Source organism: Arabidopsis thaliana, chromosome 5 (assembly GCF_000001735.4).
Source record: "Arabidopsis thaliana chromosome 5, partial sequence".
Taxonomy (NCBI): Eukaryota; Viridiplantae; Streptophyta; class Magnoliopsida; order Brassicales; family Brassicaceae; genus Arabidopsis; species Arabidopsis thaliana.
This window is the reverse complement of record NC_003076.8, coordinates 24553031-24578280: the sequence shown is the minus strand read 5'-3', so window position 1 is coordinate 24578280 and position 25250 is coordinate 24553031. Positions and strand designations below refer to the sequence as shown.

Below are 25250 nucleotides of genomic sequence, written 5' to 3'. Positions count from 1 at the left end.
GCGATATCGCCAATATCAATATTCTCAGAGACTCAGAAAAAGTTATTGTCGTCTTCCTCGTTCCCCTCTCTTCGTTCACCTTCCACTCTCTTTCTTTTATTGCTTTCTCTCTCTACAGTGTCTCTTCCTTTTCCACGTCAAAAACTCGCCGGCGGTTTTCGATTTCACGGTAAGAAGTTGAATCGTTTGCTATCTGAAACAACATTCTGTTTTTTTTTTCATCTCCCCTGCGTTCGTCGTGCATTCTCCAGTTTACTGATCATTTTCTCTCTTTAAATTCCGTACCACGCAAGCAAAAAAAAAGTTGTGGATACTTTCTCCTTGATGATTTTCTGAAATTTTTGCTCTTTTTTTGAAGAAAAAACTTGTTGATTCTGTGTTTCGGTTTATCTGCATTCGTTGTCACACGTTCCGTACTGTTCACCTGAAAATGGGTTTCGTTAGGGTTTTGTAGGTTCTTTAATCTAAGGTTACGATTACGGAACTTATCTGCAGTAAACATGGTTTTTGTTGAGAATAGTTGGTTTTAGCTTGGTTTTAAGTTTCTAGTGGAATAATCGTCATCAATGGAGTTTGTGCTTTGTTATCTGAATCAGATTGTGAGAAGAGATTATTCGTGTTTGCCGATAATGTATTTATAGTCTCCGATTTTGTTTTTGTTTTGGTTCAAGGTTGAGAATTTCTCATCAATCACGATGAGTCCTGGTCAGTTGCCTTCAGATTCGATCAAAGTAGTTCCTGGCAGGAGTAAGCTGAGAGTTGAATCTTCAAATCCAGTTGCCAGAGGGAATCCAACACCTAGAGCTTCAAAGGTGAAGCTGCTTTCGCCGGAGGAAGCTATGAAACTTACATCTGGAGGCAATGGAGTGGCGGTTTCTCCAGTTAAGCCTGCTCGTGCAACTTCTCAAGTACCAAAACGTGTCCCGCCGAGTCGAACTCCTGAAGCACCAAGATCTGTCCCGGCTTGTCCAATTCCTGAAATACCAAGACCTGTCCCAGCTCGTCCAACCCCTGAAACACCAAGACCTGTCACAGCTCGTCCAACCCCTGAAATACCAAGACCTGTCCCAGCTCGTCCAATTTCTGAAGTACAAACACTTGTCCCGACTCGTCCTACTTCTACAGCACCCAGCCCTGTCTCGGCTCATCCAACTTCTGTAGTACCAAGCCCTGTCTCGGTTCATCCAACTTCTGTAGCACCAAGCCCTGTCTCGGCTTGTCTAACTTCTGAAGCATCAAAACCTGTGTTGGCTAATCCTGCAGCAGGTATTAGAAGAGAACTCGTTTGCAGTCTTCGAGCTTTGAGTATGACTACTACACCAGTGAGACAGAGAACCACTCCAAGTCTCCTTAAATCTAAGAAAGTTGAGCCTCCAAGTCCACGTGCGTTGCAAATTCGTTCAAGAGTTAAGCAACAAGCAGCAAATGCAACAAAAATTCAACAAGGTGTTATCTTTTGTTTCTCTTTTCTTTCTGAAAGCCAAAGATCCTAAACTTGTTTTGATCGGATCGCTAAAAAAACTATTGATTTTTCTTGGTTTCTCTAGGGGCGATAGTGGAAGTTGGGGATAAAGCTAAAGATCATGGTTCCAACGAGATACGTCGATCAGTCTCTGAGGAAGAATTATCGGAATTACTTCAATATCTACCAGCTCAGAATCCTACTTGGAAGTGAGTTTCTTAACACTTCATAATCTTTTTTGAGCTAAACATGTGTTTTGTTAGAAGCGTCAATCAGATCACGCTATATGCTAAATTGTTGCCATCACTCTTTCCCAGTTTTACAACTTAGGGAATGTTGTGTGACTACCTTTTTCATGTAGCTCTTAGCCTTATTTGCATTTTTTTCAAGGAAATCTAGTGGCTCTTACTTGCCAGAATGTAAAACAGTCCCTAATCTCTTTCACAGTTTAGGCATATGCTACATTGTTGAAACTGGAGATGTGCAAATATAGAAACGTGCTGGGATTTCGAGAGCATGACCATAATAAGATTCACTGATGCCAATATTGCACTTTTCTCCTTTTTTGATTCCTTTGATCTTTTGACCTTCACAAGTTATATGATGAAATTTTCCTTTTAACTACTGAACCAGCGGACGCATTATGGATTCTGCCTCGCCGCCTGAGTTTGACTGCGAGTTTTGGTCTAAACCGGCATCCAATATCAGGAGGAAGGCCCTCAGACGTTCAAAGGCAATGCCTGCGTTACTCAAGGTCGAACTGCTTCCTACATGCCACATTCTAAATGATGTGTCTGGCAGAAGCCCAACTCTATTGAATGTCGAAATGTACCTTTTCCCAGATGAGAAGAAAACAGAAAGGTACTCAAAACCCCTTTCTATGAAGGACAAGCTTCTTATTCTTGTTGTATCTCTGTTATCAGAAAACTTATCATCTCAGGGCATGTACACTCATTCTTTTAGGTTTACAGGGGAACATGCTACTCTGTTCAAGGCAATGGTAACTCGCAAAGTCATGGCCAAAGCTAATATAAACGGCACTGAATTGTTAATATTCTCCTCAAAACTATTGGACAAGACCTCCCAATGTATGTATGCATTCTGAATTTCTGCAGAGCTTTTAGTTTGTGCATAGATTTTCGATGGATAACATCCGTTTTGTGTTCAGCAGTTCTCATCAATACGCAGAAGAAAACAGAAAACTTCCTTTGGGGTTTTTTTCTCCAGACCAAGAACTCACTAGGACTTGTTCCAGAAACTGCTTCTCAAATTGATAATGATTTTGATGATGGGGGTGTTGTTGACATGGACTTAGACAATGAATGCCTGACCCCGCGTGTGGCTCTGAAGCTTATTACAGAATCACAAAAAACTCCCTCAAGATCACCGGAGAAGGTGAAGGGAGAAGCAAGTGTACCTCCTGGTTTCGAGAAGATATGGACACCACCCTTGGTGAAACTTAATATACAAGGAACATCAAACCCTCTGTCTGATCTAACCAGATCGGCTGGAATAGTGCGTGACCAATCAGGGAAGTGGGTGTTTGGGTACATCAGGTGCCATAAGAGCATCCCTGAAGTCGTAGCTGGGCTTTTGGCTATATACCAAGGCCTCAAATATCTCTGGGACAGCGGTTTCCGAAGAATCCACTTGGAGACAACAAGCTTTGAGATCATCAATGCTCTAACAACAAAATCGTCCCTGTTTTGTAAAAGTAAAACGCTTCTAGGAGCGTGCAAGGACATGATATTGAAGGAGTGGGAGTGTGACATTTACCATATCTCCAAAGAACAGAACTCATGTGCAGAATGGTTAGCAAAGAGATCAGAAGAACAGCCTCAAGAATTAGTTTTCTTTGAATACCCTCCTCGAGGCCTTATGGATTTTCTGGAGAAAGACCGCCTTGCAGCTATGTAGAGCTTCTTCAGGTTTGAGGTACAGTCCCAGTGAGCAGCTTAGAGGTACATATCTCGATTAAGTAGTCTGACCTTTTGAAAATACTAGTAGAAGAAGAGATGTTTGGAGTGTTAATGTGACATCCTTGCGTAGTCGTAAGTACAGTGGAGTCTCATTGTAGCCACAGTTCAAGAACACAGACGTTTTTGTGAAGTGAAGAATCGAAATAACTGTAGATTTTCCCTCCAGATTCAGTGTTGCTCCTCTTCATCTTTCGTTTAGGCACAGTCTTAACAATTCACAAAAAAAAAAAAAAAAAAAATTACTATTAAACGATAAATTCGCCGTTTGCAGAAAATTCGGTTCACCAATTTTAAATTGGTTTATGAGGTTCAACCGGTCATTGGTTCTAAATGAGTTTGAGGTGTCCGCCTTTGATTGGTTGAGATGCTAGGTTTTTCATTTTCCCTCCAAAGAAGCTCTTTAATGGTCCAACAAATATATATTTAATCGTAAATAAGATAAAGAAAAATATATTTTGAAAAGAAAAATGCTTTTGAAGTTTGAAGCTTCTTCAGAGTTGAGACTAGTTGACCCTTCAGTTTCTCTCACTGTTCTTCGAAAGATAAGACTGTCACATCTCCCGGATATGACAATGACCAGCGAATCTTCCGGCAAGAAATGCGGAGAGGGTGACGGCAAAGTCGCCGGTAAAAGCCAGCGAAAGGTGGGTCTTGTTTATGACGAGACCATGTGCAAACACGACACACCTAACGGTAAGGTTGACGTAGAGTGTCCCGATCGTATCAGAGTTATCTGGGAGAAGCTTCAGCTCGCCGGAGTCACTCAAAGGTTCATACTTTCCTCTTCTCGTGCGCCTTTGTTGTCTTTTTTGGGCGATAAAGCCCTAGAAAAGGCTGAAATTTTAGGCTAATTGGGTGTTTTGATGATTATCTCCTCTGAGAAAACAGGTCTCGTTTTGTTTTTCCTTATTTGACTTGACGTTTGACTTTCTCAATCTGAATTGTGTAATTCATAGATTGGAAAGATTCTGCTGATTTTATCCTATATAGGTGTTTCCTAGCTTGGTTAACTGTTTCTTTATCCTATATAGGTGTTTCCTAGCTTGGTTAACTGTTTCGTTATCCTATATAGGTGTTTCATAAATTGTTAACAATGTTGGTCTTTCCTTTTTTGCAGATGTGTGGTTCTTGGTGGTAGTAAAGCTGAAGATAAGCATCTCAAATTGGTTCACACAAAGAAACATGTTAATTTAGTGAAGAGTATTAGCACAAAAAAGAAAGATTCTCGGAGAAACAAGATTGCTTCACAGTTGGATTCGATTTATCTGAATGGAGGTTCATCTGAAGCTGCATATCTTGCAGCTGGATCTGTTGTAAAGGTAATATTAGATTCATACAAATTGTCTCTCTCACACAGGAGGATAGCAAACTGTTAGAATGATTTGTTTGACGATTAGTAACAAAACAAATTAGCAACTTGGTAGGTGGCAGAGAAAGTTGCAGAAGGAGAGTTAGATTGTGGCTTTGCTATTGTCAGGCCCCCAGGACACCATGCCGAGTCAGATGAAGCCATGGGTTTTTGTTTATTCAACAATGTTGCCGTTGCTGCTAGTTTTTTACTAAACGAAAGAGTAATGACTTCTTTTGACTTTTGTGATGCTTTTAGTATCTCTTACTTGCTCTCAAATTTCTTTGGTCACATTCCTTTGGTGCGTACGTTTGTTCTCATGTTATGCGGCATTAATCGAATGCAGCCTGATCTAGATGTCAAGAAAATTCTGATTGTCGATTGGGATATCCATCACGGAAATGGTACACAGAAGATGTTCTGGAAAGATTCTCGCGTACTAATATTCTCTGTTCATAGGTATGTATTTGCAACCTCTGTCTATTCTTCTTTCCAAACTACTTTTTCACATGATCTTTGTTGAGGTTTAAAGTGACTGGAAATGCATTTGTGACTAGGCATGATCACGGAAGTTTCTATCCATTTGGCGATGATGGAGACTTTAACATGGTTGGCGAAGGTCCAGGTGAAGGGTTTAACATTAACGTTCCATGGGAGCAAGGAGGATGTGGAGATGCAGACTATCTTGCCGTATGGAACCACATCTTGATCCCTGTGACCAAGGAATTCAAACCAGATATTATTTTGCTTTCAGCTGGATTTGATGCAGGTTTGTATGGTCTAACCATTTGTTTCAAGGCTTTGTGACGGTAAGCTGTGTGTAATCTTTTCAACTTCTTCTTAACAGCTATTGGTGATCCGCTTGGGGGTTGTTGTGTTACCCCATATGGATATTCAGTTATGTTGAAGAAGGTTGGTGTTGAAGTGAACTGCCTCTTTTCTCCATTGTTTCTATTATGCGTACCATGGCTTCTCTACCATTGAAAATAACAAAGCTACATAATTTTACTTGGATATGACATCATTTAATTGGTTTCTCTCAGCTGATGGAGTTTGCACATGGAAAGATAGTGCTGGCATTAGAGGGAGGATACAATCTTGAGTCATTGGGAAAGTCTTCACTCGCATGTGTCCAAGTTTTGCTTGAAGACAAACAAATTCATGGTTCATCTGAAACATACCCATTAGAATCTACACGGCGTGTCATACAAGCGGTATGGCTCTATATAACCCTAACAGTCTGAAATTTTGTATGAATTGGCTACGATTTCTCTTTTCAGCTCAGTTCTTGTGTCATAAATATTGTATATCGCCTATGTTACTAATTGACAAAGCTCATCTGTTTCTTGTGGGTTTAGGTACGCGAGAGACTATGCACATATTGGCCTTCACTTGACGCGTCAATGGCGTCTAATGAGAATTTAAAGAACCCAAGTGCAGAAAGAAACTCCGCTGACGCCCTCCTTCGTGAAGTGGAAGAGTTAAAGTCTCTAATGGCTGCCCGAGATGGAGAACTGGAGGCAAGGAGAAAAGAGTTAAAGGCCAAAAATAAGGAGCTAGAAGCGAACGAGAAGGAGCTAGAAGCGGGACTAATGTTGATTCGCGCTCGGGAGGATGTAATCTGTGGTCTTCATGCAAAAATAGAGAGTTTGCAGCAGGAGCGAGATGAGGCGGTAGCGAAAGCTGAACGCATAGATAAGGAACTCCAAGAGGATAGGGCAAGAAGCCAGGAGTTCAAAGAAGACACAGAGTTTTGCTTGAGTACGTTAAGGAGGGAGAAGGAGCTTGCCATCATGGCCAAAAATAAGGACCTAGAAGCGAAAGAGAAGGAGCTAGAAGCGCGGCTAATGTTGGTTCACGCTCGGGAGGATAAAATTCATGCCAAAATAGAGAGGTTGCAGCAGGAGCGAGATGAGGCCGTAGCAAAAGCTGAACGCATAGATAAGGAACTCCAAGAGGATAGGTCAAGAAGCCGAGTTGGGAATGGATCTTTTGCCTTTTCTCAGGAGTTCTATGAAGACATGGACTTAGACGAGCTCGAACCTCTGTCTCCGGAGTTCAATGAAGACATGGACTCGGAAGAGCTTGAACCGTTTCAGGTCATCAAGAAAAACATGGAGCGTTCCCACAAGAAGTTCATAAAAGATATGGAGTGTATCAAGTTTATCGCCAGTGAGAGAGCCAGGGTACTTTAGGTTGGGAGCTTGAGGCCGTAGCAGAAGACTACCACAAGTTTCGCGAGATGGTTGATAAGCTCGGGAAGAGCAACATATACCCTTCTTAGAAAGTACAATGGTGTTTCATTGTAACCACAGAACCTTTTTGTGATTGTAAACCAACTGTGTCGTGTCAGACTTTGATTGGTTGCGATACTTGGTTTCCCAATTTCCCTCCAAAGAATCTCCAAATTGGTCAAACTCTCAAACCTAAAAAAAAAAAAGGAGAGAATGAAAAAAAGAAAGAATTGAAAAGTAAAAAATACTTGGAAGCTTTAGAAGCTGAGAGCAAAGACTTGACCTTTTTCACTTCCTTCTCACTGATCGTCGAACAATAAGGCCGTCGCATCTCCCAGTTATGGCTATGGCCGGAGAATCTTCCGGCAAAAAAATTGGAGACTGTGACGGTAAAGTCGCGGGGAACAGACAGCGAAAGGTGGGTCTTATTTACGACGAGACGATGTGCAAACACGACACACCTGACGGCGAGGATCACCCTGAGTGTCCCGACCGCATCAGAGTTATCTGGGAGAAGCTTCAGCTCGCCGGAGTTTCTCAAAGGTTCATACTTTCTCTCTTCTTCGTGCGGCTTTGTTGTTTGTTTGATAATATAAGCCCTAGAAAATGCTCAAATTTAGTCAAATTGGGTACTTTCTGATCCTGTCAGCTGAGAAACTGGTCTCAATTTGTTCTTCCTTGTTCGGTATGAAATTTACTTTTCTCAATTTGAATTGTGCATTTCATAGAATCAAAAGGTTTGTATGCTGCTCAATTTTAACGGTAACCCTTCATAAATTTGCTACCTTTTCGTTATGTTCGGTCTTGTGTTCGAGTTATTTCCTCCATGTCTGTTTTATAACCCTCTCTGATATCAATTTTATATTTTTCATATTTGTTTGAATTTCACTCATAACATTATTAATTAGAGTAATGTGGCAGCACATTAGTTAGGGAAGGTGGAATCTAGTCTTTGAGGTGTGTATCCATCACGATTTGTTTTTCGATTCGGATGAATTGGCCTGCTATGTATTGACGATCTTGGTCTTTTCTTTTGCAGATGTGTGGTTCTTGGTAGTAGCAAAGCAGAAGATAAGCATCTCCAATTGGTTCACACAAAGGACCATGTTAATTTAGTTAAGAGTATTAGCACAAAACAGAAAGATTATCGGAGAAACAGGATTGCTTCACAGTTGAATTCGATTTATCTGAATGGAGGTTCATCTGAAGCCGCATATCTTGCAGCTGGTTCTGTTGTAAAGGTAATAATACTAGTTGATTTGTTTCTTTTTACAATAGGAGGATACATTAGAAACTGTTAGAATGATTTGATTGAATATGGGGTAACAACATTTTTCTTTCAACTTGACAGTTGGCAGAAAAAGTTGCAGAAGGAGAGTTAGATTGTGGTTTTGCTATTGTCAGGCCCCCAGGGCACCATGCTGAGGCAGATGAAGCCATGGGTTTTTGTTTATTCAACAATGTTGCCGTTGCTGCTAGTTTTTTACTAAACGAAAGAGTAAGGACTTGTACTGTTTGCTTTTAATTACTGTCAAATTCTTTGGTCACATTCCTTTGGAGTGCGTGTTCCCAACTTCTTTGCTTTTCCTGAATGCAGCCGGATCTAGGGGTCAAGAAAATTCTGATCGTTGATTGGGATGTCCATCACGGAAATGGTACCCAGAAGATGTTTTGGAAAGATCCTCGTGTACTATTTTTCTCTGTTCATAGGTATGTAATTGTGACCATTGTTTACTCTTCTTATGATGTCGCTTGTCATGATTTAAGGAGCCTACTTTTTACTCTATTACCCCTTTGCTTGATTTTTACGCTTGGAAAGTAACTGGAAATGCATTTTTGGTTAGGCATGAGTATGGGGGTTTCTATCCAGCGGGTGATGATGGCGATTATAACATGGTTGGGGAAGGTCCAGGTGAAGGGTTTAACATAAATGTTCCATGGGATCAAGGACGATGTGGAGATGCAGATTATCTTGCTGCATGGGACCATATCTTGATTCCTGTGGCGAGGGAATTTAACCCGGATGTTATTTTTCTTTCAGCTGGATTTGATGCAGGTAAACATGGTTTAAGCATTTTTTTAAGCTATGTCTTGTTCAGAGGTGTGTAACCTTTTCAAACTCCTCTTAACAGCTATTAATGATCCGCTAGGGGGTTGTTGTGTGACCCCATATGGATATTCAGTTATGTTGAAGAAGGTTGGTGTTGAAGTGAACTCCCTCTTTTGTCCATCATTTGTATTTGCGCTCCAGGGGTCTCCATCATTGAAAATAGCACTTCTTGCTTTAGCTGGTTGTTTGTCCCTGAGCTAAATAATAGAAACTTGCATTTAATATCATTCTGTTTCTCCAATGTTCTCTCAGCTGATGGAGTTTGCACAAGGAAAGATAGTGCTGGCGTTAGAGGGAGGGTACAATCTTGACTCAATTGCAAAGTCTTCACTTGCATGTGTCCAAGTTTTGCTTGAAGACAAACAAATTCAAGGACCTCCGGAAGCATACCCATTCGAGTCGACATGGCGTGTCATACAAGCGGTATGGCTCTATATCATCCTATCTTTTAACTTTCTTATTTCACAATCTGAAACAACCTTCCATAAATGGGCTGTAGTCCTCATGTTACTAGTTGACCAAAACTCATCTGTTTCTTGTGGGTTTAGGTGCGCAAGAGGCTATGCACATATTGGCCTTCACTTGCAGATGAATTATCGTGGAAGCTAATTAATCAGAAAACTCCTACTCCAGTTGAGCACCCTTCTTTTTGTCTACCATTTCAGTTGTTCATTGTTCATCAGAGAGCGTTTCCTTGCCAGATCGGATTTAGAAAAACCTCACTATTTTTAGCAACCACTTCTTAACTTCTTTGTCTCTATACAAATTTTCCTTTGCTTGATCTTCTTTTTAGGCGACAGACTCGGTATTTCTTATCACATAATTTCTTTCTTATTTGTTCACTATAGATCATCCTTATCTCAAGCTCCGACTCTGAAACTGAAGACAACGCCCAAGGACTCCTGGATCAAATGTCGAAACTCAGCATTGAAAACCCTCAAGGTACACTACTTGAAAACCACCAAGTAGAACCTGCATCTACATCTTGGAGAGCTGATCTCGCAAAGGTTGACGTTTGGTATGCCTCTTTTGGATCCAACATGTGGAAACCAAGGTTTCTTTGCTATATTCAAGGGGGACAGGTAAGTAACCTGTTTTGTTTTGTTTTCGGGGTCGAGTCTGGGCTTTGGTCTAACTTGACACATCTATGGCTGTTTGTGTTTATTTTTAGGTCGATGGATTGAAAAAGGTATGTGTTGGCTCAATGGATAAAAGTCCACCAAAGGAAACAGTGTGGGAAACATTTCCACATAGATTGTTCTTTGGCCGTGAATCTTCAGTTGGTTGGGGTGTAGGAGGAGTTGCTTTCACCAACCCCCTTGCTAATCTCATTGATCAAACTCACATGTGTTTGTACCGTATCACGTTAAGTGTACCACTCTTCATCGCAGTTTCCGTTCACTTTCCCTATTTTATTCATTTGGTGATCTTCTCTACTTATTCACTATGGATGTTATTTTTGTGAACAGGCTTGAGCAGTTCAATGACGTTCTGTCTCAAGAAAATGGTTTGAATGTGGATTCAGATTCTCCGGTCTTTGATCTAGCTGCTTTGCAGTTAGTAGATAACAAAGGATCCATTTTAGAAGCTCCTTTGGTTAGTCAGATAACAAATGTTGATTGATACGCTTATAAAACATGTAATAATCACACTTATACTCGTTTATTGACATTTTTACAGAATAGTTGGTATGGAAATGTTGTCTGCTTGGGAAAAGAACGCGACATTCCTATACTTACAATGACGTAAGTTTTCATCATTCTTTTTCTTTTGCTGCTCATAAACCGAGTTAAACAGCTTTCATTTTTTTTTTCCTGAGGTTTCTCAATAACTTTGTGTTTGCAGTTGCACGCTTTCCGCTGTTGAGAAATTCAAATCCGGTGAGATCCCTATAAGACCTCCTGCAAAAGCTTATGCCAACACTTTAATAAGGGGACTTGTGGAAGGAGGAAGATTATCTAAAGAAGAAGCTGAGGCTTACATAGACAAGGCTGTGTCTAAACCTCTCTAGTGTATAATTATTTACTCAGAAACCGCCCGTTTGAACACGATTTGGAGCTTCGGGTTTCTGAGTTATTCAATTAGGATAAAAACCACAAGTTTAGGAATATTGTGAGACCTTTGAATTTGTCTTTTGAAAGAGAGGACTGTGTCCTCTGTTAGCTGTGTTGTGCTTGCTCCCTAAGCAAACTCTCAATGTATTTTAGTTATCTTCGGGTTTTAGGCTTTACCAAGAAGCTGTATTCGGTAAATGTATTAAAGAACCCTCCAAACTGCTTTATATTGACCGGAGAGAAACATTCTTATTCTTCGGAATGGTACTTTGAAGTTTGAAGAGTTATTTTAAAAAAAGATTTAACAGCACTGTGAAGAGTTCTGGTCAAACAAACCTATTTAAAAAAAAGAGATTGGAAAACATGTATAAATAAAAATTGAAACGTAAAAATACTTTGAAGCTTCAGAAGCAAAGATTGGACCATTTCTCTTTTTTCTCCCTGCTCGTCGAACGATAGACTCTCTCATCTCCCGCATATGGCCATGGCCGACAAAAAATATGGAAACTGTGACGGTAAAGTCGCCGGGAAAAGCCAGCAAGGTACACTAGTTGAAAAGGAGCAAGTAGATACCGCTTCTACATCCTGGAGAATTGATCTCGCAAAGGTTGACGTTTGGTATGCCTCTTACGGATCCAACATGTGGAAACCGAGGTTTATTTGCTATATTCAAGGGGGACAAGTAAGTAGCCTTGTTTCGTTTCTTTTTGGAGTCTGAGCTTGTGTCTTAATTGACACATCTATGGCTGTTTGTGTTTATTTTCAGGCCGAGGGAATGATAAAAGCATGTGTCGGTTCAATGGACAAAAGTCCACCAAAGGAAATAATGTGGAAAACATTTCCACATCGATTGTTATTTGGCCGTGAAACTTCAATGTTTTGGGGTGTAGGAGGAGTTGCTTACACCAATCCCCTTACTAATCTCAATGATCAAACTCACATGTGTTTGTACAGAATCACGTTAAGTTTCTTCATCTCCGTTTCCGAGTTTTCTCTTTTCATATATCTGATCTTTTCTACTTATTCATTATATGGTTGTTGTTTTCGTGATCAGGCTTGAGCAATTCAACGACCTTCTGTTTCAAGAAAATGAGTTGAACGTAGATTCTGATTATCCGTTCTTTGATCTAGCTGCTCTGCGGTTAGCAGAGAAGGAAGGATCCATTTCACTTCAAACTGCTTCGGTTAGTCAGATAACAGATGGTTATTTAATAGGAACATGTAGTAGTAATCACACTTGACCCCTATATTGACATATTTTTACAGGATAGTTTGTATGGGAATGTTGTCTGCTTGGGGAAAGAAGGCGTCATTCCTATACTTACATTGACGTAAGATTTCATCATTCGTTATTCCTTTGCTAGCTCAGAAACAGAGTACTTAAACTGCTAAGCGGATGCTCTCTTTCAACTTTCATTTTTTTCTCAATAACTTTGTGTTTTGCAGTTGCACGCTTTCTGTTGTTGAGAAATTCAAATCGGGTGAGATCCCTATAAGACCTCCTGCAAAAGCCTATGCCAACACTTTAATAAGGGGACTTGTGAAAGGGGGAAGATTCTCTATAGAAGAAGCTGAGGCTTACATAGACAATGCTGCGTCTAAACCTCTCTAGTGTATTCAATTAGGATTAAAAAGAAAAATAAATCACAGGTTAAGAAATATTGTGAGACTTTTGATTGTGTCTTTTGAAAGAGAGGATGTGTTGTGTGCTTTGAGGTTGCTCTACTCTCTCTGTATGTAATTTAGTTATATTTTAAGATATTATAATGAACATTATTACAGTTCACAAAATTTGGCATAAGAACGAAAATAGAAATGGAAGAAAAATTATGCAAACATTTAAACATATTTGAGAATATTTTTCTTGTTCTTATAACTATTTTGTAACTAACTTTTAAGTTCTGTTATTGTGTAGTACTCTTGTAAAATATGTAAAACTTAAGAGAGGGAAATTAATTTCTTAGTAAAATTGGGCAAACTGATATTAATTGTTTGTCAATTTCATTATACAATTTTTTTTTATTTTTTTTCAGCAACCGTTTGATTAATTATTTAATGATCAGATATTTTGGGAATTTAATAATATAAGCTTACAGTATTCTCACTAAGTTGCCGTATCGTCGTCTTTTTTGTCAGCTAAGAAGATAATAAAAATTAAAACACAGAGCCGTTCGTTTGGCTGATTCGATTGTACCAACTTCCGACAAAGATTCCACCTTTTCCGATTGTTCGATTTCTTAGACCTTGAGCTTCTCCATTGGTTCATCGATCATTTCTTCAAGCAAAAGTCTCTCTTTTTTCTTTGCAAATTTCGCCCAAAGGAAAAGGGTACACGTTGTTACAGCTCCTCACCTTATCTCTGACGGAAAAATCGAAGCTTTCTCTGGGTTTTGCTCAGTAGTAATTCGATTTCCGTATAGTTTTGGTACAAAGTGGAAGGGTTTTGGGCATTGCTCTGTGGCCTGATTCCTGCGTTTTTAGGTCTCTCCTTGAGGTTGAATTCGTTTGGGAATTTTCAGATAACATTTCTGCCTGAAAGTGCCTGTTAACTCTGGTTCGATAGAGTGGGGATTGTTTAAAGCCCTGAGCTTTCAACTTCTTTCATTGGATTGGTGTTTGAATTGGAATGAAGAAGGAGAGATTGTACTGTTGTATTTTTGGGTTGCTCTCTTGATTCCTCAAGGCAAGAGAGGACGAAATGGATGTTTGGTTAATCGCAGCGACTGCTGCTACGGGATATATAGCTAAGCAGTTGCAGAATGTAACCAAAGGTAAAGATAACGTTCTTGAATCTTCTTCTGAAGATGTGAAGCCAGAATCTCCTCCTGGTTGCTTGCTTAGCAGATTAGTAAGAGTCAAAAAGGCTAATGAAAATAAGTTTGGGGATGAGAAAATGCTATCAGATGGGGATAATCCAGATGCATCTACGAGTGGGGAAAGCTCAGGATATTACGAAACTAACCATTCAGATACTTTGTTCGGTTTGATGCCCGAGTTCCCGGAGATGGAACTGGGGACTTGGAAAACCAGTGGTAATCTTGTAGGTGACACACAGTTGAATTCTTCATTTAGGAGAAACCAGCGGTTCAGGCGATTAATCAAACCTTTGAGTTCGATGGATAGCTGCTTAATGTCTCGGTTTCATAGAGAACAAATGACCATAGAAGATTACATGACTAGCCCATTTCCATCACCTCACGCTTCAGTTTCAAGGCCATTACTTGTCACTGATGGTACTCGAGTAATTAGCAAGAGTGCTGCAGATTCTTTGTGGCTGAGCCAACATATTGTTCTCAGTGAAGATAAGGCTACATTAAGTTGTGGAGTCCCCGGAGTGGAGTCTTCGATTGAGAGAGTGGGAAATGAGAAGAGCAAGAGTAGAAAACATGGTAAAGTTGTTGCAATCTTTGACTTGTAATTATTTATACTAAATGATTGAGTAGACTGTCCATGGCATTTAAGTTTCTTTTTTTCAGGACTAGGTGATGCAACAATGTTGTTACAAATCGGGATCTCGATTGGCATCATGTCCTCATTTATGGCAAGCCAAGCCGAAGTGAGCAAAGTCAAACAAGAGCTGAAGCAAACAGAGAACTTGGTGCATGATTTAGAAGATGAGCTTGAGATGAAAGACACGTTGATAGTGAAGGAGATAGATATTGAAAAGGCAGCTGAGAGTTCAGAATCTATAAGTAATATTGAAGCAGAGCTTGAAGCGGAACTTGAAAGGCTAGAAATTAACATGAATTCCTCCAACATTGAGACAAGACTCTCTGATATAATAGAGGTGTGTTGTCTACACTTTTAACTATGCTCTTTACTTTGCCTTGCCTGAATCACCACCAAAAACTCAAACAAGATATTCAAAGTTCAATTTTGATTTTTGTTGCAGATGGAGCCGGATTGTGAGGTAGAATTTGCACAGGGTGAACTGAGAGCTGATCGGGTTAAAGGGAAGCGTTTAGATGAAACTGAGTCCAACCAAGACCCAAGTGGTAACTCCACACCTGAGTCAGGAAACTATGCTGTCTCACCTCGCGAATTGAGCTTGCGGTTGCATAAAGTTATCAATTCACGTCTTGAGAAACGGATTGGAGAGCTCGAGACTGCACTCCAAGAGAGCCAAAGGAAGGTAGAGCAGCTAGTCATGGAATCAGAAAGCAAGAAGAAGTCATGGTCAAGATTATGGGAAACCCGTGAAGTGATGACCTATAAGAGTGAATCAAAAATCCCAGTTGCTATAGAGCACACCAAGACTAATCTTGCGGAGATGCAACCCCTGGTTATGAACTTAACTGGGGAAGCACTTGATGCATTCAATGAGTCTTACGACGAATTGATGAAAATAAACGATGACTCGGAAGATGATGATGGTGATTCACCATTGGAGATGCAAGATAGCGGGATTCACCAAGAAGATTTATCTTCAACAAACAAAAGCTCACCTTGGAGCCATCACAAGGATGATTTCAAGGTGCAGGAGCAGGAGCTGCTAGACCTTATTGGTATTGAAGACGAAGAAGAAAAAAGCAGTGACTTTGTGAATGAAATGGAGAAGCAACTGATAAAGCAGATTGTTGAGAAAACAAAACAAGGGTCTCCTGTTGTGTTGAATGCACAGAAGATGCTATTTCTCATGGAAGAAACTGAACATAATCTGTAACATTAGGCAGCATTAGAGTTTTGCGTGGATGGAATTCTTAAGGTCTGGTTAGTGTGTAGGCCACAAGCAAAGTTGATACAGAGCTCACTTTTTTGGTTAAAGTTCAAATTATACCTTACAAAACAATTTCAAGCTACAAATTATTTTCAAAGATAGCAAAAGCAGATTGTTTCTTGATAAAGTGTTTAATTCAGGAAGCAATGTAGAATAGCTAGCTACTACTAATCATAGGATTTAATATGAAAAGACAGTCTTGACAACATTTTTTGCTAGTTCCTTCAAGCTCTTTTGGCAACATCTTCGAATTCTCCACCTATTGGTCCATCTTCCATCTTCGTTTCACTTTTCTCCATGCTTCCAAATTGATCCTCACCGCCAAATTGGCCACCAGCAGTAAACTGGGTATTGTCACCACCGAACTGAGAGCTGTTGCCAACAGGGCTTCCTCCAAACTGGCTGTCTCCAGCGAATCCACCATTGCTGCTACCATAAGTATTGGCGCTACCATAACCACTACTTCCATTATAGTCACCAACAGCACCTGCGCTTGCACTTGAACCCTCCCCATAAGTGTTGCCGCTAGATCCAAAGCCACCGCTTGAACCATAACCTCCACCAGCACCTCCGTGACCAGTAGCATCGCCTCCATAGCCACCAGCACCACTGCCTCCATATCCACCAGCAGCATTACCTCCGTAGCCACCACCAGAATTACCTCCGTAGCCACCAGCACCGCCTCCATAGCCACCACTTCCTCCGTAGCCACCAGCACCTCCTCCGTAGCCACCACTACCACCATAACCACCACCACCGCCTCCATAGCCACCACCTCCAAAACCACCACCACTTGTTCTATCATTTGCATAGTTTACTTTAACAACCCGGCCATGGAGATCCTGAGGGAGGATTAAGGTAATGGATCAGGGAGAGTATCAATGAAAGTTAAACCCAACGAGACACGAGAAAGTTAACAGACATTATAACTCTTTCAAAGGTTTCATAGATTAGCAATGGAACTTACCCGGCCATCCAAAGCCTGGATAGCACTAGATGCCGCTTCTGAAGAGGTGAATGTAACAAATCCAAATCCCCTTGACCTACCAGTTTCACGATCCAAAATAACTCTAGCTGTGTAAAAACACAAAGGCTTGGTTAGCAGAAGGCAACTAAACAAACCATACTCAAGAAACAAGTGCCTAATTTATTCACTAAGACACTGCAATAGCATTTTGACAAGAATACTAAATAGATCAGTAACTTACTATCGACAACTTCACCGTATTTGGTGAAAGCTTCTCTTAAGCTATCCTCATCCATGCTATAAGCCATACCTTACAACAAGAAAAGAGAAAACAAAATCATAAAGTTAGTAACATAACAGCATAAACAAGTAAACAGATGAAAAGCCTATAGAACTAGACTCACCTCCAATAAAGAGCTTAGAAGATGACATACACCTTATTGCTTGAAAAAGCGAAGGGCTTGATAAAGAAACCTGAGCATTGAGTTGCTTGTTTGTGGTCTGCTTCAATATGTTCCCGAATTTACTCAAAAAAGCCATCGCAATTAGATATCTAGCATGAAAAAGACAAATACTTCAGCCACCAGATAGTCAATTTCAAAGTAATGATGATATCATTTCCTATTTTCTATCAAGAAATTAGCAAGTTTCATACTTTTTCCCCCTTAAGAAGAAGGGAATCTTAAAAACGACAATCAAAGCTTTTTTAACTCGTACTCTGCAAATACATGAACTACTAAGGAACCAAAAAGTGAATTCAATACCGTAACACAAAGATCGGAACCTAAATCCATGAAAATGAAAAGCGAAGAAATAACAGAGAACACTCAAAATCAGAAAAGAAAGAACCTTCAAAACAGCTAACGAGATTCAAAGCTGAGAGTGAAATGAGCGTGAAGAGTGAAGTACCTCTACACTGACTTCGCTTCCTCTGTGATTTCTCGCGTCCGTTAAAACTTAAAACCCTACTTCTCCCAGAAAGGGTTTATGTAGCGAAGTTGCAAGATCTGAGTCAATCGTGACCGTTGAATCTAAAATGATTTTGGAAAATCATATTAGACACGTACGGGGTTTTCATTGGGTAAGTCATTCGTTTATGTGACAGCCCAGTAGCTCTAAGCCTATAACGATTTAATCTCTCTATTTTGGTTTTTAAACGAAAATAAAAAGGAAGAATTCGAAGATTAACTTAACTTAGAAAGATATTTCGAAATTAAACTTTTTTCTTAGAAGTTTGGTAAAACTACGTATAATTTTTGTAATTGAATCCTATACATTAAACTTCTAGTTTGAATATTGTTGCAATAAAATTATAATATAGAAGTATTAAAAGATAAAAGGAAAACAAAAAAAAAAGTTAACCCTTAACAAAACTTTATTCTCTTTTGTAACTGGGCCTTATTCTCTTTTGTTATTTCAGCCCATTTGATTTGCTGAAAATGCAACCCGAATCACATTATTTTGACCCGAAAGTGAATGGGTTAAACCCGAAACATGAAATACTCAAAAAGTTGTTGCTTTTAGGGTTTTGTGGTCTCCGCTAGTCAGGCGTTTACTCTCTCTCTCTCTCACATTTTCTCATTCTCTCCTACAACAAGTTTCCGCCGCTAAGCCACTCACTACGCAGCCATGGCAAATCCTGACCGTATCCTTCATTATCTGTGTCTATTTGTATTTGCTTTATGAGTTTTTGTCAAAGCTTTCTTCTAAGAAGATTCTTTTTGTTCAGAGGGTTTTAAATATAAGCTGATTTCTTCATTCTAGCTGGATCTGTTGTTAGTTCTTTTGACACTCTTGTTTTTCTACGATGGATTTAGATCTTCTTCTTTGTTTTTATTTTTTTGTAAATCGTTCATAAATTCTTAACTTTTAGGGTTTATGAAGAATTATCGTGGTTCTTCCTTGTTGATCTGATGTTTTGACTCGTGAAAAAATCATAAATTTTGTTATTCCTTCATTGTTTTTTTCTATAGATGTTTCAGATGTGCTACATAATTTGTCGATTGATCCAACAACCAAGGCTTTAGCTCCTGATTCTGAAACAAAGGTATTTTTCTGTGGTTTAGTGTTCACCTTTTGTTTAGTGATTCAGAAAACATGCCTTTTGGTTTCAATAAGAGTAATTTTCAGAGTGAACTTATAAAGGCTAGTGTCCATTTTAGTTGCAGGGGGCTTATGGCGGAAACGGTAATGACTTCTTGCTCAATGATGAGTTAGTGGAGGCTACCAAAATTGGTAAACCTAGTCTTTTGTCTAAAGATGGAGGTGTGACCAAAGACAAGGGATCCAACCTTAAGAAACTCGGGTACCAAAGTGCAGCTTATAACGCAAAGGGTTCATATGGGAAGGGTGCCTATGCTTATGGGTACTATCCCCCAGCATATCAGTACCCAAGACATGGTTACACTGGGAGCTATGCTTCAGGGAAAACCAATCTTCAGTATCAGTACCTGGTATGTTCTTATTTCATTCATTGAGCTGTAGTTATAATCACTTGGTATGTAATCTTGACTTGTTTATTCGTTTAATTTATTATCATCTTATTTTGCAGACTCAGCAGGGAAGATCAGCTGGTAATGGTCAATCTTATGGAGGATACATGGACAACATTTACTCCAATTATGGGATGTGTGGACCTTACACGAATGGCTATGGGTATGGCTCTTACGGTTATGACTCATGGAAATACATGCCCAATTGGTATGCGGTTAACAATACCTACAAGCCAAGAAACGGGTATCATGGATATGGCAAAGAAAACATTGAGGGGTTAAATGAGATGAATAGAGGTCCACGAGCTAAGGGTTTCAACAGCCAAGATGGTTCCAAGGTGATGGCTGTGTCTTTGAAGGAGCAGAGAGTGACTGAGACTGAGAAACTCAGTGAAGATGTGTCTCTTTTAGATCCCAAGGACTACAATAAGATAGATTTCCCTGAGACCTACACAGAAGCAAAGTTTTATGTAATCAAATCGTACAGTGAAGATGATATTCATAAAAGTATCAAATACAGTGTTTGGTCCAGCACTCCTAATGGTAACAAGAAGCTGGATGCCTCATATAACGAGGCAAAACAGAAGTCAGATGGCTGTCCCGTGTTTCTACTTTTCTCTGTGAGTGAATAATTTTTTTTGAATATGTTATCAACCTCTGCTGTGTATTTCAGTTTTAGTTGTAGAGTTCTTATGTTTTCATTGATGCAGGTAAACACTAGTGGACAATTTGTTGGTTTAGCCGAGATGGTAGGCCCTGTTGATTTCAATAAGACTGTTGAATACTGGCAACAGGACAAATGGATTGGTTGCTTCCCTGTTAAGTGGCATTTCGTTAAAGATATCCCTAATAGCTCCTTGAGGCATATAACTCTGGAGAACAATGAGAACAAGCCGGTTACTAATAGCAGAGACACACAGGAAGTATGTCCGCTCACTGTGTTATTTATCATCTTTTGTATTCTAATAATTGAGCTGTCATTTATTTTCTTACCATTTTTTTGTCTGCAGGTAAAGCTCGAGCAAGGCATTAAAGTCATCAAGATTTTCAAGGACCACGCAAGCAAGACATGCATCCTCGATGATTTTGAGTTCTATGAGAATCGTCAAAAGATTATCCAAGAAAGGAAAAGCAAACACCTGCAGATCAAAAAACAGGCAACAATCCTCTCTGAAACCAACAATTCATTGATATATATAATTATATAACAGGAATATCTTACAAATTTTGGTATTGTTTCCAAGCAGACATTGGTGGCCAATGCAGACAAAGGTGTAATGTCAAAAATTAATCTTGTGAAACCTCAAGAGTCTACTACAGCCTCAGAAGATGCAGCAGCACTAGGAGTTGCGGCTGAAGTGACTAAAGAATCGAAAGTGGTGAAAGAGACCGAGTTACCTGTGGAGAAAAATGCTGTTGCTACTGCCTGCTGAACCAACCTTTGGTTTTAAGTGGGAACTGGGTGGGCTGTTTTAGGCTATTTAGAGCGTTTCTCTAGTTTTGTTTCCATTCCTGAATTTGCAGACTTTTTTTTTTTTTTTTTTGGAACCGAGTTGAGAGGGTAGTGGCTTAGTAGATGAAGTTTTGGCATGAGCATTCATCATCTTGCAGTTATTCTCTATCCCTTTAGTAATGGTCCAACATATGAGGATATGGGTAAAAGATTGGTATTGAATCAGCTTATTCAGTTTTATATAACTTTTCAGGCAAGACAAGTAAGAGAAACATTTGGCATCTGCTTCATACTCGAATGCAGGAATCAAACGGTCCAAAAAAAGTTCCTTCTCATATTTTGACAGAAGATTGTAGGTTTTTGGACATAAGGGTACTATAGTTTAGACAATTTTCCGAAGATGAGAATAGATGGAGAATAGCAAGGCTACCATCAAATCTTCTAAGCATAATTCTCTAGTTATCTTCTTGACTGGGGAGAGACGTCATTACTGACATTCATAATCAGCCCAGTCTTCTTTCCACTGCTAGCTCACTTCCTTCACTTGTTCCATCAACAACACTTTGCTGTTGCATATGCCAAAATCCAGCAGAGAATACAGAGGTGAGTAGTAGTAAGAAGTCACCAAAGATATCTCCTAGTCAAATAGCCCAAGTCCATACCTCAGTTAAATCAGATGAGTCCATAGAGTTAACCAAAAAACCATCGTCATTATAAATGTTAAATCCGACTTAAACATTGAATTTGTATTAAGCATGTCAAAGATGACATAGTGACAAGATAGCCAATTACTATTACATCCCCACAATGGAGTATAAAAATTCTACAACTTTATTTGCATGTAAGCAATCACAAAACATTGCATAAGTGAGTAAATAACAAAAGATCAAAAGAACAAAGATGGAGTCCATTAGGCTCAAGTCATCATCATCATCATCTCTTACGAGAGCTGCGCAGTGATCTTGGAGATGGCAAACATTCAAAGAGATCAAGGAGCATATTCTCAATGTCTTCACAAGTGTATCGGATGTGTTTTTCGCCTATGCGAACTGCATTTCTTCCAAGAAATCCTCTGTAAGACTGAACAACCTTGACAGAGGTCGAGATGTGAAGATCATCGCGGAGCTCTGAATCAGGGACTGACCAACGGGTTTGGTTCTTGTAAACATCATCAAATGCAAGGCTGAAAAGTCTGCATCTTTCTCTCAGGGTTCTTACAGAGTCGTTGTTGTCTCTGAGCAAAGCGAGTATGGAGCTCCATGTGGATCTCTCGTAGTTAGTGACATTGCATTGGTAGCTTGCAATGTGCTTCCTGATCCATTCGTCTCCAAACAAGCGTCTCAGCTCTGATCCCTTTACCTTCTGGACCATGTAACGGAAGTTGTTCATCAGGAAAATGGATTTCAGTGCTTCGTCTGCGTACAGCTGAGCTTTTCGCTCAAGGCTGGATTCTAGAGTTGTGACGATTGACCTGAGGTGTCTAGCCATTGGAGAGAATGTCGAAGGGAGGACATCTTCTCCTGTTTTCTCGGGGATGGAGTCGTCAACGTGTATGTTCTGAAGCAGTGAGTTTAGTGAGTCGGTATACTCCGGGAGAAGCTTCAAGTAGTTCATTACATACCTGGTCAGGTGATGAATCCCGCCTCCATGAAAGGGGCGTGTGGATTCATCTGAGGCTATTGCGTCTTTGAACTTTAAGAAGGTTGTGGTTGTATGATCAGCTAGTTTTTTTGACAGGTTGTGAAATGCAATTCTTAAAGACGAGCCTGTTTCATCGGGGAAGAGGTTATCGACATCCACGAGAATCTCTGCTGAAACCTCATACATACTAAGGAAGCGCTCAAGCATTTCTGGCTTGCAAGATCTCAGCACCACAGCTTCTCCAAAGTTGAGGAGTGATAGAATTGCATCTTTTGAGATTTCAATGAAGCAAGCTGTAGAAATTGACTCAAAGTCTCCCAAAATCTGATCACATAGCTGTTTTTCACTGGCGAGATAGACCTGAGTAATGATCTTAACAACCTTTGTCCATTTTCTCATTGCACCATTCAAATCCTCCCAGTCCATTCTGAGAACATCAACGCAGCTGAATCTTTCCATTTCGAGAGTAACCATATACTCCTCCAGAGCTTCTCTTTGAACGCCGATGAAAGCTTCACAGAATGGTTGATCATACTCGCAAGCAAACATGGCGTTTGCAATAGCTTTGATGTGAGGAAGTACGATGGGATCAACCAAATCAGAATTATAAAAGTCCGATATCTGTTCATCATCTTCATGTGAAGAAGCTTCGACAATAACTTCATCATCTAGGGAGACAAAGGACTCGTCGTACACAATATCTTTTCTACGGGAACTAACAGCCAAGTAATCAGGCTGTACATGCCGTTTGTGCTGATGCAGAACATCACAGAGCTCTTTCTCAAGCCTCAACATCGCGATGTCAAGAGCAACCGTAGCTTGGTTGTAAACATCTTTCTCCATCTGGTTAGTTTTCATGGGCAAAGCTTTGAAACCCACAAGAACTGTTTGAACGTCATACAGGGCTTGAAAGAACTGATCAGCTTCAGACAGACCAGCTTCAAACATCGTCGACTGGTTTGTCTCCCAACTGCGGATTCTCTTCACAGCTTCTTTGAATCTCTTCTTGATCTCAGAGAATCCTGCATCTTCAACTTTGGTATCAGCAATCCCAAATGTTGACAAATGCATCTCTAGGTCACTTAGGAGCTTTCTCAAATTGGCATCCAGGTTGTTATCAGATGCCCTCAGTGCCTTAACAACATGGTGACATGCCTCAAAGACATGATTGTTCATTCCGGAAACAGGAACCTTGGAATCAAACTCTGCCATAACCAAAACCAAAGACTAGAGCCTAAACTCAACTTAAATTTGACTAGACAACTAAATACACACGGCAGAAGAGAGAAAAGTCTAAAGTGTTTCCAGGTGAAAGCACAAATGTAAACGAAGGGATGTTATATAAAGTGATTACTAGGTAAGCTTAACTCCAAGAACTATACTTTGAAAAAATCTCAAGTCATCTCGGAATGAAGTAAACAGAGAGGAAGAGAAATCCCCACATGAACATAGTAAAAACCATTACTACTTAAGCTTAATCCAGTTGACATACTTATGGTAAAAAATCAGTGAAGCATTCTTCAAATCTAACATTTTTCCTCATACTATAAGCTCCCACACAACACCCCAAACTATAAGCTCCCACTTATGGTACCATACTATAAGCTCCCACACAACACCCCAAAGAAAAAGTCAAGTCAACGGCTTTCCCAAAAAAACTTCTTGTTTCTGTAAAAAAGGAGAAATTTTGATGTTTATTAGAAAGTGATATGTTATTTGATTTCACAGAAACATTTTATCATACACTCGGTGATCGAACAGAGTAAACGTACCGTGAAACGGGAAGAAGAAGAAGAAAAAAAAAAAAACCAGGAAAGAAGAGATTATGATTTTGATAACTGTGTGATCAAAGTCTCAAAGAACAGATTTTTAGAAGCAAGAGCAAGAGAGTTTCAGCGAGATTATTGGGGAAGAAGAAGGGAAAGAAGAAAAGTTGTGGTGCACGTAAACTGTATTTATAAAAACAAAGTTGAAAAATGGAATTAGTATTCCAACGAAGGCGATCCCGTAATTTCGTAGATTACGAAAGGTTTAGAAAATGATAAATTTTTGGGCCGCCCCGAATCTAATTGAGATTGATTCGTCCATTGACTTCCCCATATGGCGGGACGAAAACCATGGGGATGGTAAGTCTAATTAACTTAAATTTGGGGGTCAAAATGTAATTAATAAACTTCGAAATGAATTTAATTTGTTTCAATTACTTTTACGAATTTGAACATTTTATGTTCTATCTCTTGTCTTGATTTTTGATAATGTTGTCGTCAGAGATAATCGAATTTCATTAAACACATTTTATGGTGGATTTTTTTAGAGCTATTGGATACAATAGGGATAAAAGTATTATGTTTTTGGAAAATAAGGGGTACAATAATAAATTAGTGTAATAAACGTTGATGTTGATTAGTCAATACTTGAAGTTTGACTGGCTCGCAATGTATTGATCTGAACCGTCCGATTATATTTGTACGGCTCACACTAGTAGTTGACAGCTCATATCAAGTAAGGACCTCAGCAAGTTTTTTTTTCCCAAGTCAAGAAGTATAAATTTTCTCTTTATATAAATTAAAATTTTAAATGTTTGCCTCACGCAATGCGTAGAATTATTTTTTTCAATTGTCAAAAACATTCAGAGAAAAAAAAAAGTCAAAAACATTAAAGATTGTTGATATTGTTTAATCTGGAATTGGTGTTTGATTTTGATCCTGGGGATTTTGTATTTAATCTTTTTCTGAAATAATAATATCGTATGTGTTCTTTAAGAAACAAAAAAATTGTATTTGTTGGAAATAA

General features: G+C 39.5%; 8 protein-coding genes across 13 annotated transcripts; 6 read left to right on the top strand and 2 right to left on the bottom strand.

Moving 5' to 3' along the window:
- The first annotated feature begins 80 nt into the window (after nucleotides 1–80).
- Nucleotides 81–3629, top strand: AT5G61090 (Polynucleotidyl transferase, ribonuclease H-like superfamily protein). 2 transcript variants are annotated; one of them, NM_001345441.1, is made up of 6 exons: nucleotides 81–169; nucleotides 672–1446; nucleotides 1548–1671; nucleotides 2096–2323; nucleotides 2426–2550; nucleotides 2634–3596. In NM_001345441.1, exons 2-6 carry the CDS (start codon nucleotides 696–698, stop codon nucleotides 3377–3379), a joined length of 1974 nt encoding a protein of 657 aa, NP_001330380.1. In that variant the 5' UTR covers nucleotides 81–169; nucleotides 672–695; the 3' UTR covers nucleotides 3380–3596. The 2 variants fall into 2 exon arrangements, with proteins under 2 accessions (NP_001330380.1, NP_200917.4); NM_125502.5 differs by lacking the exon at nucleotides 81–169 and having other exon boundaries at nucleotides 567–1446; nucleotides 2634–3629.
- A 264-nt stretch (nucleotides 3630–3893) lies between these two features.
- Nucleotides 3894–7186, top strand: HDA18 (histone deacetylase of the RPD3/HDA1 superfamily 18). Its single transcript, NM_125500.3, has 8 exons — nucleotides 3894–4210; nucleotides 4559–4760; nucleotides 4866–5012; nucleotides 5136–5248; nucleotides 5347–5558; nucleotides 5637–5701; nucleotides 5833–6003; nucleotides 6148–7186. Exons 1-8 carry the CDS (start codon nucleotides 3909–3911, stop codon nucleotides 6982–6984), a joined length of 2049 nt encoding a protein of 682 aa, NP_200915.2. The 5' UTR covers nucleotides 3894–3908; the 3' UTR covers nucleotides 6985–7186.
- A 22-nt stretch (nucleotides 7187–7208) lies between these two features.
- Nucleotides 7209–11498, top strand: HDA05 (histone deacetylase 5). Of its 2 annotated transcripts, none has more exons than NM_125499.5 (13): nucleotides 7209–7566; nucleotides 8063–8264; nucleotides 8375–8521; nucleotides 8621–8733; nucleotides 8868–9079; nucleotides 9156–9220; nucleotides 9386–9556; nucleotides 9682–9765; nucleotides 9982–10215; nucleotides 10305–10498; nucleotides 10603–10729; nucleotides 10814–10878; nucleotides 10979–11497. In NM_125499.5, the coding sequence occupies exons 1-13, from the start codon at nucleotides 7364–7366 to the stop codon at nucleotides 11142–11144; spliced, it is 1983 nt and encodes a 660-aa protein (NP_200914.2). In that variant the 5' UTR covers nucleotides 7209–7363; the 3' UTR covers nucleotides 11145–11497. The 2 variants fall into 2 exon arrangements, with proteins under 2 accessions (NP_200914.2, NP_001190583.1); NM_001203654.1 differs by having other exon boundaries at nucleotides 7290–7566; nucleotides 9156–9232; nucleotides 10979–11498.
- Nucleotides 11499–11665: 167 nt separating this feature from the next.
- AT5G61050 (histone deacetylase-related / HD-like protein) lies at nucleotides 11666–12799 on the top strand (the record flags this gene model as incomplete). Its single annotated transcript, NM_125498.1, has 5 exons — nucleotides 11666–11869; nucleotides 11954–12147; nucleotides 12242–12371; nucleotides 12454–12518; nucleotides 12634–12799. 5 exons carry the CDS (start codon nucleotides 11666–11668, stop codon nucleotides 12797–12799), a joined length of 759 nt encoding a protein of 252 aa, NP_200913.1.
- Nucleotides 12800–13301: 502 nt separating this feature from the next.
- AT5G61040 (uncharacterized protein) lies at nucleotides 13302–15948 on the top strand. The gene is made up of 3 exons (NM_125497.3): nucleotides 13302–14576; nucleotides 14664–14974; nucleotides 15080–15948. The coding sequence occupies exons 1-3, from the start codon at nucleotides 13886–13888 to the stop codon at nucleotides 15848–15850; spliced, it is 1773 nt and encodes a 590-aa protein (NP_200912.1). The 5' UTR covers nucleotides 13302–13885; the 3' UTR covers nucleotides 15851–15948.
- GR-RBP3 (glycine-rich RNA-binding protein 3) lies at nucleotides 15754–17972 on the bottom strand. 2 transcript variants are annotated; one of them, NM_125496.3, is made up of 5 exons: nucleotides 17781–17972; nucleotides 17276–17424; nucleotides 17113–17181; nucleotides 16872–16978; nucleotides 15754–16746 (listed from the first exon to the last, which is right to left on the bottom strand). In NM_125496.3, exons 2-5 carry the CDS (start codon nucleotides 17409–17411, stop codon nucleotides 16129–16131), a joined length of 930 nt encoding a protein of 309 aa, NP_200911.1. In that variant the 5' UTR covers nucleotides 17412–17424; nucleotides 17781–17972; the 3' UTR covers nucleotides 15754–16128. The 2 variants fall into 2 exon arrangements, with proteins under 2 accessions (NP_200911.1, NP_001330940.1); NM_001345440.1 differs by lacking the exon at nucleotides 17781–17972 and adding an exon at nucleotides 17721–17780.
- Nucleotides 17973–18344: 372 nt separating this feature from the next.
- Nucleotides 18345–21287, top strand: ECT3 (evolutionarily conserved C-terminal region 3). 2 transcript variants are annotated; one of them, NM_180905.3, is made up of 7 exons: nucleotides 18345–18516; nucleotides 18845–18918; nucleotides 19034–19324; nucleotides 19423–19983; nucleotides 20074–20286; nucleotides 20374–20520; nucleotides 20611–21287. In NM_180905.3, exons 1-7 carry the CDS (start codon nucleotides 18501–18503, stop codon nucleotides 20794–20796), a joined length of 1488 nt encoding a protein of 495 aa, NP_851236.1. In that variant the 5' UTR covers nucleotides 18345–18500; the 3' UTR covers nucleotides 20797–21287. The 2 variants fall into 2 exon arrangements, with proteins under 2 accessions (NP_851236.1, NP_568932.2); NM_125495.2 differs by having other exon boundaries at nucleotides 18402–18516; nucleotides 19040–19324; nucleotides 20611–21080.
- Nucleotides 21238–24537, bottom strand: EXO70E2 (exocyst subunit exo70 family protein E2). 2 transcript variants are annotated; one of them, NM_001037039.2, is made up of 2 exons: nucleotides 24230–24517; nucleotides 21498–24125 (listed from the first exon to the last, which is right to left on the bottom strand). In NM_001037039.2, exon 2 carries the CDS (start codon nucleotides 23667–23669, stop codon nucleotides 21750–21752), a length of 1920 nt encoding a protein of 639 aa, NP_001032116.1. In that variant the 5' UTR covers nucleotides 23670–24125; nucleotides 24230–24517; the 3' UTR covers nucleotides 21498–21749. The 2 variants fall into 2 exon arrangements, with proteins under 2 accessions (NP_200909.1, NP_001032116.1); NM_125494.3 differs by having other exon boundaries at nucleotides 21238–24537.
- Between the last annotated feature and the right edge of the window lie 713 nt (nucleotides 24538–25250).